The following is an 11,254-nucleotide window of genomic DNA, read 5'->3' on the forward strand; positions in this document are numbered from 1 at the left end:
AACACTTCAGGATGTGCCGTTACACCTGCGTCGCACCACCCTCGTTATTGATTATTTTCTTTTATAAAACGGTCTGTCCGAATACTCGATTCTGATTGGCTGGAAGGTTTGTGTTAAAACCGGATAATGCACAGTCAGTTTAATCACTGATTTCATCGAAAGAGCTGCTATTAAAGGATTGTAACCATAGTAACATACAGTTAAACTCACAGCATCATTATTAGTAGAGACTCGGCCCAGATGCAGGTAATTCACACACACACACACACACAATCTCTCTCTCTCTCTAATAACTATTTATTATAATTCACTACAATAAATGTAATATTAATGCACTACTTTATATTTAGGCAGAATTCTAGATCTAATGACCCGTATATAAAATAACTAACGACAGTTAACTGTTGTTTTTATCCTTTCGGTCAAACTTTGCGCCACAAACATCAACGACAGCATTTGACTTTTCTGTGCTGGCACGTGATCATGGTATAAGTGAGATAATCCGTGACTAGGTGTGCATAACACGATTTTAATGTGATTTTCTCCAGTTAAAAAAAAAATAAATTAAATACTAACGGACTTCCTGCATCACTGTTACAGCCTACCTGTGTGCCAGGGTTCAGGTGTTCAAATCTAATCTAAGGCATGGGATTGATTTCTGTGCTCCATAGGTCTCACCTGCTGTGATCGATGCCGTGGGTCCTCTGGTGGAGCGAGAGTGGTTTGATCTGGTACTGACGCACCTGGCAGGTTTTAGGCTGCAGCCGTGGGGTTACGTAGGCCTGAAGTGTACCATACTGACCCTCAATTGACCTCACCTGCAAAGAGTGTAAAGGATAGTTAGTATGATTGGAACAATGAAAGAAAAAATGTTTACCCTAATTATTGACTTGTTTTTATGCCACACTACTTGAAAACATGCGCTAAAAGCCAAAGCGGTACAAAGGACATGATGAATCTGAAAGGATTAATAACCTAAACAAGACTGTAAGTATAATCTCGGACACTTGGAAAAGTACAAAGTACAATAAGGAAAATATCCTTTATTTGTTATATCCAATAGTTATATATTGTATTTTTTTACTGCATTGCCACTCCTTTACAGTTCATGTACAGTTTTATTAATCATTAAGGTTATTAAGTGACGCCTGTGTTTATACATCCCCCACACATCCCCCGCTCAATATGTACAAAAATGACAAACATCACTAGGACTGATTCTCTGTTTAGCAGCAGACTACCAGGTGATGTAACCCTTCTTACGTGATCCCGTCATGCAATGATGTAATCCCATGCTAAGCACTCAAATAGTCCATTCTACTGCTGGGATTCTGGTTTAAATCCCAGTTGTGCCCTGTGGTACCTAGGAGACTGTTCCTGCCCTTAGTGGGTGGAAAGCATGGTGACATTTCAAACACATCGAAAGAGGCTTTTTTTTAATCACTTACTGAACGTCTGCATTGTAAACCGTCTCCAAATAACCATCTAAACTCGATTACATTTAGACAGAATCTGCAGAATCGTCCATGAAACAAGTTAGTTCATGTTATCGCTTGTGTTGTAAATGCCCTCATTCCTGCAGAAAAGGTATTAAAAGAGTATTTCAACTGCTGTTCTCCTGGGATTTTCACACACACAACAATCTCTGGAGTTTACACAGAATGGTGCGAAAAACAAAAAACGTCGAGTGAGTGAGAGTTCTGTGGGTAGAAACGCCTTGTTGATAAGAGAGCTCAGAGGAAAACTGAGAGATCGGTTCAAGCTGCCAGGAAGTGTATAATAACTCATATAATCACTTGTTATAACCGTGGTGAGCAGAATATCACCTGGACCTTTTCCAGTCTTCAACTGTCCGGTTTGGACGACTCTGTGCCCATGATATCCTCGGTTTCTTGCTCTTGGCTGACAGGAGTGGAACCTGATGTGGTCTTCTGCTGTTGTAGCCCATCCACCTCAAGGTTCGATGTGTTATGCATTCTGCGATGCTTTACTGCTCACCATGGTTGGAAAGACTGATTATTTGAGTGACTATACACTTCCTGTCAGCTCAAACCAGTCTGATCATTCTCCTCTGATTTCGTTCAACAAGAGACAGGATGTTTTGTGTTTTTCGGACCATTGTGTGTAAACTCTAGAGACTGTTGTGTGTGAAAATCCCAAGAGATCAGCTGTTTCAGATGTGCTCTTCTGGCACCGACGACCACGTCAACATCCAAGATCGCATTTTTCCCCATTCTGATGTTTGACGTGAACATGAACTGAAGCTACTGACCTGTTTCTGCATGACGTTGTGCATTGTGCTTCTGGTAAATGATTGGCTGATTGGATAACTGTATAAATGAGCAGGTGTACGGGTGTTCCTATTTAAAGTGGACAGTGAGTGTACATTCATTGGCTGTTTTAAGCACGTGTATCTGTTAGTTACTTTTCTACGCCAAGTCTGACAACTTATAGAATCGTCCCAGACCTTTTAAAAACCAAGAATCGCTTTTCAAGAGTATTAACTGTTATTACGTACCTTCAATTCCAGCCTTGTGGTGTTAGCCTGGCATCTGTATGTGGCGAGGAGGAAATTCCCATTTGGCTAGAAAAGAAAGTGTGCAGACAAAAAGGCAATCTCTAGAGTAAAACCCTATTAGGATACAAATTAATATAATGTAATATAATATAATATAATATAATATAATAGCTTGATTTAAGGAGCATGAATAACTGGAAACTTTAATGTGTTACCTCCGAATCACATTCGCTGAAACTAACCACAGCTGAATTCTTATCCACATCAAGCAGGTCTATAGGAACATCACTCTGTGCAAAAATAAAAGCCAAACATTGAAAACATTGCACTAATACAATAAATGATATGGTCAGATTTGTTGACTAGAGCTCCTGTGAGTCTGCCATGTGGTCTGACCTGTAGCAGAAGGTTATCGATGGCAGTCTGCACCTCCAGCGTGAGGCTGTAACTAGCATCCTCTTGGCACAGAGTGAACCTGTCATTGATGCTGAAGACCGGCACGGCGGATACAGCTGTACTGGACTGAGAGCTCTGCTGGTATTTCTCCCGTCCCTGCATCACCTTCACTTGCAGCTGCTCCAGCTCGGCCCTGCAAGCAAGAACGCACGCACGCACGACATGAGCATAGAGCTGAGTCTAATAACATCCTCATGACTAGAGATGAAGATGTTATTATTATCGTGATTTGTAAAAATCGTGGTAAATTCTGTCCATACGCTCCTTTTTTGAGTGTGAGAACGAACGCTACAATTAAAAACCGAAGGCGTCTGCTCAATTCAGCACGAGTCAGAGTCGCAGCACGACTCGGCAGGAGTCAGAGTTCATTTATCACATGATGAGAGTGAGGCGAGCGGACTGACGGGGAGAGCGAGGCGAGCGGGCTGACGGGGAGAGCGAGGCGAGCCGAGTGACGGGGACAGTGAGGCTTGCGGACTGACGGGGAGAGCGAGGCGAGCCGACTTACAGGACGATGGCGGAAGATTAAGCGAGTTTTCATTGTACTGTTTTGTTGTTGTGTTTTTCATTAAGAATAATAAAGAACCCATCATTAATGCAATTGCCCCCAAATAACTGCTAATTCTAAACACCGACTATCACAGCAAGCCTAGTGACAACCATCCATCACTTTATAATCAAATATAAAACCTGTTTAAATGATTTCAGTGTGTGTATCAGTACCTTCTGTACATTTTGAGCACATTTTAACAATACTGTGATAATACTGATAATCTCTAATCATGACTCTTCCAACACAGAAGCTTCTCCATAGGTGGAAGGTGGAACTTTGAAAGGTTTATCCAAGTGTATATTAGTGTGTCATGATAAAAGATAAGCAAAGATTTAAAATCCTGCAAAGATTTAAGATTTCCCCCACACTTTCCCCCCCAAACATCCCTAGTCTAGTTAACCATCTGATAATCAAGCCCTCTAAAGATTACATCAGGTGAACAGAGCCGTTAATCTCGGATCCTTTATAGCAGAATCATTATTGCAGAATCCCTTAAAAAGGTAAAAGGATAAACCTACATGAGCGTCTCATGTCTCTTTTCCTGTAGACCTGTCGTTTTGAATTTGTGATACTATCCTATATAGATTTTTATTATAAGTGAGATTCAGGTAAACGGGTTTTCTGCTCTTTTCTCCGTAAAGGTCCGCAGTAATTACACAAGAATGTTCCTTTAATACTGTGTGTTGATGCTGAAGATGGCGCTGTAGTTCCAATGTATGTAGAATACCTGAGAGCGGCCAACTTGGCCTGGGTCTCTCGGCTCATCTTCACCTCGTCCCCTGGTCCTGCCTCCATCTGCTGAGGCTCTGTTGTGAGACCTGATACCCAACCTGCACATGCCACATTGCGAATAAGTTGTTTTTAAAAATCATTACATTAGACCATTTCAAACACTGCCAACTGATCTTAACTCACAACCTAAGAATTCTTTAACGATGTGGCACAGAAAACGGCACAGGAAAAGAAATCTGAACACAGACTGAAAGAAGAAGTCGCAGCTCACCTGTGTACGTTGTCGTGACAACCTCATCATATGACTCCTTTCCTACACACCCTCCCTGGATCGATGCAACACTTTCAGTCAACACCTTGTAAACACGAAAATATACAGACTGATGAAAACACACACGCACACACACACACGTAAATCCTGTAAATTTGAACTGGTTTCCACGTACGTTTTCAAAACGCAACGTGGGTTCGTTGGAGTTGTCCAGTCCGTAGATCTCGACCGTCCCATCATCCCTCCCAACCAGGATGTCTTTTACGCCGTCACCCAGGAAGTCGAATGTATCGATGCAAAGCACGCCTTGAGCAAACAATAAGATACACAGAAAAGATGCTTTAAAGACTTTCAGTGACATTTCCATCTTTATTTTTTTTGTTCTTCACTGAACGATGACTAACTTTGAAAGTGTACACCACCGGTCAAAAGTTTGTGGACACTCGACTGAAATGTTTCTCATGATCCTAAAAACCTACTGATCTGATTGTGTGTGATTAAATGTTTGAAATCGGTGACGTAGACAAAAATATAATTGTGCCGACATATTCATTTCTTTCATTAGAAAACAAACATTTTATTTACAAAAAATTTTTTGTTTAAACGGACGACTCGGAGCAAAATATTCCGAAAAGTAGCCGATAAGAGTCTGGCGTCGGTGTGAACTCCTTTAATACTGTTTAAAAAGCATCTCAGGGAAAAGGGCGTCTACTTTGAAGAAGCTAGAATACTAAATTATTTTGATTTATTTTGGATTTTTTACCACAACATAATTCCCATAGTTCCATTTGTGTTACTCCAGAGTTTTGATGACTTTAATATTATTCTAAAATAATAAAGAAAAATAAATAAATAAAGAATGAGTGAATCTAAACTTTTGAGCGGTAGTGTATATGTGAAAGGAATGGAATATACTGAATTAAATACATTGTGTCTAATCATACATTTTGTAACAAAACGTATCCAAGTTATTGTATAATGACATGATATATGTATATATATGTATATATATACATATACACTCTATTAACTATCTTAATTCTTAATAATAGCACTTCTCAATACAAACAGATATTTTCCATTTTTTTGCATTTCTAAGAAATTCAATTAAAGCATCACAAATTAGGAAATAAGGTTACATGTACAAAATAGTACAAAGTTTCTACTATTGCTCACAGGCATTGTTCCTCACCTCCTTTCTTTTTCTCGTTGTCCAGCTCCCACTTAGGGACAGGAGCTGAACAGGTTAACTGCACTAGACCCAGTTTCCCATCAGCCGTTCCGTAAAGCACTTCCTCCCCATCCTTACCTGAACGTCAAAGACATATCAGAATTAAAAAAAAAACCCCAACAACTTATATTTAGAATTCCTAAATATTACACCCTCATGTTTCGACTTTTCATCAGGTTCTCTCACCTCCATCTCTGTTGTGAAGCTCCAGAACAGACGGTTGGCCGGAAATCTCAAAATCATACAGCAGCTCTGAACCCTTACGCAAATCACAATACAGAGCGAATTAGAGTAAAGTAAGGGTATTACTAATCCTATTTCCATGTAAGGAATAAAACGCGACGGGTGTCTGGTTATATAGGAAAATAATCAACGAAGGCGTGGCGCGATCTTTATTCTCTTGTCATGAACCCGGAAACTGCAAAGCTCTCCGTCCTGAAGACTTCCCTATCGCCTCTGACTGTTACAAAGCACTGACACTGGATAGCAAAAGAAATGTCTTGTCACAGAAAGCCTTACCATATCAATAATTACGCACGGGTTTAACATCTGTTTATATGAAGTGTGCGTTCTACAAGTCCCTGTGAACAAGCTGTTAGTAAAGAAGAAACGTTAAGGTATAAAATATAACAAGCGTTGTACATTAATATACACCTTGCAGTAGAAACTACTCTCAGAGCTGCTGTTATAGAAAACTAATCAAGAACCTGATCTGAGAATTCAACAGCACTACGGTATGAAAGCATTTAATGAGGTTTGAACTTAACATGTTGAAGCAGAGGTTGTTCTTTTTTTTTTTTACCAGAATTCAAAAATGATTAAAAAAGATATTTTCATAGGAACTTTCTACCATGATTCTAACCGACTCCTATCATGTTTTATTCATTATGCATTTAATATTGGCATTACCTGTAATATGCGCAGTACTCTGTCCTGGCACGCCAGAACGGGCACCGTACGTCCCACCGTCTCAACTGGTAAGCACACCATGTCGTTGATCTTGTCCCCTGACAGAAAATAGTTCTGGTCTTTGCAGTCACAGTAGTGGTTGTAAATGTAGCTGGCACACACAAAAAGGTCTGCCCCAGAGACACGCCTGCCAACAACATTCAAATCGTGATACCCGTGTCTGACATGAGCGTATAAATAATATAACGATGTAAAAAAATAAAAAAAATAATAATAACCGATTATATATACATACTACCGATCAAAAGTTTAAACACGCTCATTCTTTATATTTATTTTTTCCAACCACATTTTAGAATAATATAAAAGTCATCAAAACTCTGGAGTAACACAAATGGAACTACGGGAATTATGTAGTGATAAAAAATCCAAAATAAATCTAAATAATTTAGTGTTCTAGCATCTTCAAAGTAGACGCCCTTTTTGTCTAGAATTTCCAGAAATGTATTCTTGGTGTTTTCTCTCCCGATTTCTTGAGGAATTTCCCCGAGATGCTTTTTAAACAGTATTAAAGGAGTTCACACCGATGCTGGACTCTTATCGCCTGCTTTTCAGGATATTTCGCTCCGAGTCGTCCGTTTAAATTAAATATTTTTTTGGAAATAAAATGTTTGTTTTCTAATGAATGAAACGGATATGTCGGCGCAATTATATTTTTGTCTACGACACCGATTTCAAACATTTAATCACACGCCTTCAGATCAAAAGCTTTTTAACATCATGAGAAACATTTCCGTCGAGTGTCCACAAACTTTTGACCGGTAGTGTGTGTATGATGGAAATGAAATAATAACTCACATGGCGTTGATGTTCTCGGTCAGATTGGCCTCAAAAGAAAGGAACTGTTTGCCCTTTTTGGTGTAACCCCTAACCTCAGAACCTGAGCACACAAAGATCTTCTCCTGTGGTGTTCCTAATGCACCTCCCAGCTCCAGTCTGGAGATCTTCTGTCCTGGGAGACTTCTGAATACAGGCTGAATGCAAAAAACAAACAAACATGGAAAAAGGTATCCGTTTATGAAAACATGGCACAAATAATGTGTGTTTTGTTTTTATCTATTAATCTTTAAAGATGACAGTGGACGAAGTTTTAAAAAGTTTCAAACGAAAAAGACATTAATCACAAGAAATTCAGACCACAGGACAAGAGTGAGAATGAATCAGCGATTATCTCCACGCTGATGTTAGCATGAAGAGAGATCAGTGGAGTGAAGAGACGGCGGTCAGGCTTGTGTTTAAACACCATGAGTGATTAGTTATTTATTTTTTACCTCAGGTGATGAGACTATTGACTATCTCCACTTATAATCCTTTCAAATTTGACAGGAGAGTTGTTTTTCCAGAAGTAGATTAGGTTATAAATGTAAAGGTAGGCACAGTGTATTTCAGTAGAATTTAAAGGTGCAATAGTCGATTTAAAAAAAAAAATCTTACTTGTACAAATAACCTGGAAGATATGTAGAATAATGAAGGTATGTAGATACGTGACCTATCAAAAGTGTATTAAATCGCTGAGAAAACACATTTGGAAAACTGAATTCTGGTCCAGAATGCTTGCTTGTATTTGGATAGGCCTCCTGTCAGTCATTTTATAAACACTACATGCACCACCTAAGATCTTGGGGGGTGGAGCTTTGTGAACATGGGTGGGAGTCATTCAAATGTCAAACCCAGCTAACTGTTAGAGACCTAATCTTGAGACAAGAGAAAGAAAGAAAAAAAAGACTAATCTTACCTTTAAATACAATTGTCTTGGGGTAACCAGGTTTTAAAACGGCGCAACTTCACTTCTGGCTGAGATTCATGCAGAGAATCATATTGTTTTCAGAACTATACAGTCCATCCTTACAGAGTTTTTTTTGTGTTCGTTGGGGCCAAGCATATTTGGCAATGTATTTGAGGATTTATTATTTTTTTTCTTTGCAGAAATCTACTTGAATTGAATCGGCGAAATTGCAATTGCACTCATTTGTCTTTCGCAGTGATGTTTGTTGGTAAATGAGATTTTTTAGCTGTACTCGTGTTCGACGCATGTGAATCGAAAAGGGCTTTGACTGAATGTGCGTTGTGATGACGTCACATGACGCGTCTGTACAGTACACTATAATATGTAGTAGAAATCTACCAAGCCACGACACAATTCAGGTAACAGTTGCATCTTTAACTAAGCAAGACCTTTACCTATCAGCTTGCCTAGACCCTTACCTATTAGCTGTTTGCCAAGAAGTCACTTCCTGACTACATATCGTACTTAAAATGTATTTAAAATTGTATGACAAAAAATTAATGACAACTTGAATACTCACAACTGCCTCTCCCTTTTTCATCCCGAAACAGTTGACCACACCATCATGATCTGCAACAGCAACCTAAACAGAAAATCGAACCATGATGTTATTAATAATACAGGTCGATTTAAGAGTTTGAGATGAGATAGTCAGGTGAATCATCCAGATACTGGTGCAGACCCTTCTGCTGCAGAATAATGTCACATCTCGAGATTGGGTGTGTTGTTGCATGTCATTGAAACCTGGTTTATGCTGTCATGTTGAAACCCGATTCCTTGTCTATCACAGCGTATAGAACTGGAGCAGTTTCGTGTACTCAGTATGCATGAAGTTGAATGGACATGAAATAGGAAATACAAAATGACTATTTCACTAAATCTTTATTCACAGTTGTTTTTTTGTGGAATCACCTTCTGTGTTGCTTTACGACCCACCGCAGGTAAAAGTTTCATCGTTTTCGGAGACGTCACTCCAACCTTGGAAAAGAAAGAGAGCAAAATAAGTTCTATTAAGGCAAGACGCTACAGGCAGAAACAGCCATTTTGGTCATGTTTTTTTCTTTTGATAAACTGCAATAACACGTTCTCTTAAACTGCAGTGATCAAAACTAAATAGCACAGTTTTTATTTAACTGTTTTTGTCCACTTGTTATTTGACTTAGCAACTGTGAAAGATGAAAGATTTAAGCTCCGCCCACTTGGCTCAATCACCTCATGTCGTCATATATCCCCAAAACATTTTCATTAGTTAAAAATTTATATATATATATATATATATATATATATATATATATATATATATATATATATACATACATACATACATATATATATATATATATATATATATTTATAATATTAAAATATATACATGTATATTTTATTTATATATATATATTATATATATATACACACACGTATATATATATATATATATATATATATATATATATATATATATATATGTATATATATTAAAATATATATAAAATACGTTCAGTTCTTCATGATTCTTCATGAGCTGCATTCATGAAATTGTTTCATGTTTATTCATTTTCTTATTTAGAAAGATAAAATGTTACATTTACGGAAAATTTACAACCACAATCTTTTTTTTAATAACAGCGCCTGGTTGTCTCGGTTGAACAATACAGAAATTAAACTATTCTGTAAAAGCATTTCTCTTAAGGGCATCTGCACAGTGAAATAAGTGCTATGATGCATAATAACATCATCCGAAGACCAGCTTTTTGGTTTCGCTTAGTGTGCAATTTTATATTTAATATAGATATAATATATAATATTTAATTCGACTAAAGCTTATTTGTATAAAAAAGAGGTCCTAATATAAAATACAAGCAAATCAACTGACAGATTATATATATATATATATATATATATATATATATATATATATATATATATATATACATACATACATACACACACACACACACACACACACTAATATACTAATAAACAATATTAACCTGAAGTGTCTTGGCTTAAATCATAATCAGTTTAGAATTTATTATTATTATTATTATTATTATTATTATTATGGCTTGCAAAAGCATGAAATCTAAGGACAAATTGGGTAGAGTTAGAGCAAAATACATGCATCACTGTAACCTTGTGGCATAATAATAATAATAATAATAATAATAATAATAATAATAATAATAAAAGTGTAGTTGTATGAGAACACTCCTACCTGCAGGTAATCAACGTGTTTTAAATTGAGCTCCATCTTCTCAGTTGTGAAGAGATCACAGCAGATTTATTATTTTAGCTTCTCAACAGTTTTAGGATTATTCATGCCTCTGATATAATATAATATAATATAATATAATATACAGGAATGTTTCAGTTATATATCTGTATCATTTGCGGGAGTAAAACAGTCAGACAGATCATCACAACTCTGACTGGATTAACTGGAACTCGCGGATTAACGTTACTCGGGTCTCGGATCACGACACTGCTAGGTTAGCTAATATTGCCCAGCTACGGTACACAGTCACACATATTCCTCTGTTTTTTGTTTTTAAAATAACTCCAGAGAAATCCTGATATCCAGAATGCACTTCTACATCCGTATAACAAACTCCACAATCCGCTAAAGCGAGTTCAAGCTTCATAAACAGACCAATAACTGCCTTTCCGAGCTAACTAACGCTTTACTTAATGCTAATCCGCCATGTTTGATATTCCCGGCCCTGACACATCCACGGTTG

At 37.5% G+C, this 11,254-nt stretch overlaps 1 protein-coding gene across 1 annotated transcript in view; it reads right to left on the reverse strand.

The window, feature by feature from the left end:
- bbs7 (Bardet-Biedl syndrome 7) overlaps positions 1 to 11,254 on the reverse strand; it is a 12,977-nt gene extending 1,723 nt beyond the window's left edge. The window contains exons 1-14 of the mRNA XM_017474765.3: positions 10,732 to 11,254; positions 9,429 to 9,494; positions 9,037 to 9,099; positions 7,529 to 7,704; positions 6,671 to 6,857; positions 5,948 to 6,020; positions 5,723 to 5,839; positions 4,706 to 4,836; positions 4,531 to 4,615; positions 4,255 to 4,357; positions 2,915 to 3,107; positions 2,734 to 2,808; positions 2,519 to 2,584; positions 679 to 818 (exon numbers count right to left, since the gene is read on the reverse strand). Coding sequence (XP_017330254.1) covers positions 679 to 818; positions 2,519 to 2,584; positions 2,734 to 2,808; positions 2,915 to 3,107; positions 4,255 to 4,357; positions 4,531 to 4,615; positions 4,706 to 4,836; positions 5,723 to 5,839; positions 5,948 to 6,020; positions 6,671 to 6,857; positions 7,529 to 7,704; positions 9,037 to 9,099; positions 9,429 to 9,494; positions 10,732 to 10,767 — 1,511 coding nt within the window. The 5' untranslated portion in view covers positions 10,768 to 11,254. The remainder of the gene's footprint in view (positions 1 to 678; positions 819 to 2,518; positions 2,585 to 2,733; positions 2,809 to 2,914; positions 3,108 to 4,254; positions 4,358 to 4,530; positions 4,616 to 4,705; positions 4,837 to 5,722; positions 5,840 to 5,947; positions 6,021 to 6,670; positions 6,858 to 7,528; positions 7,705 to 9,036; positions 9,100 to 9,428; positions 9,495 to 10,731) is intronic.

This window comes from Ictalurus punctatus, chromosome 8 (assembly GCF_001660625.3).
Source record: "Ictalurus punctatus breed USDA103 chromosome 8, Coco_2.0, whole genome shotgun sequence".
Lineage (NCBI taxonomy): Eukaryota > Metazoa > Chordata > Actinopteri > Siluriformes > Ictaluridae > Ictalurus > Ictalurus punctatus.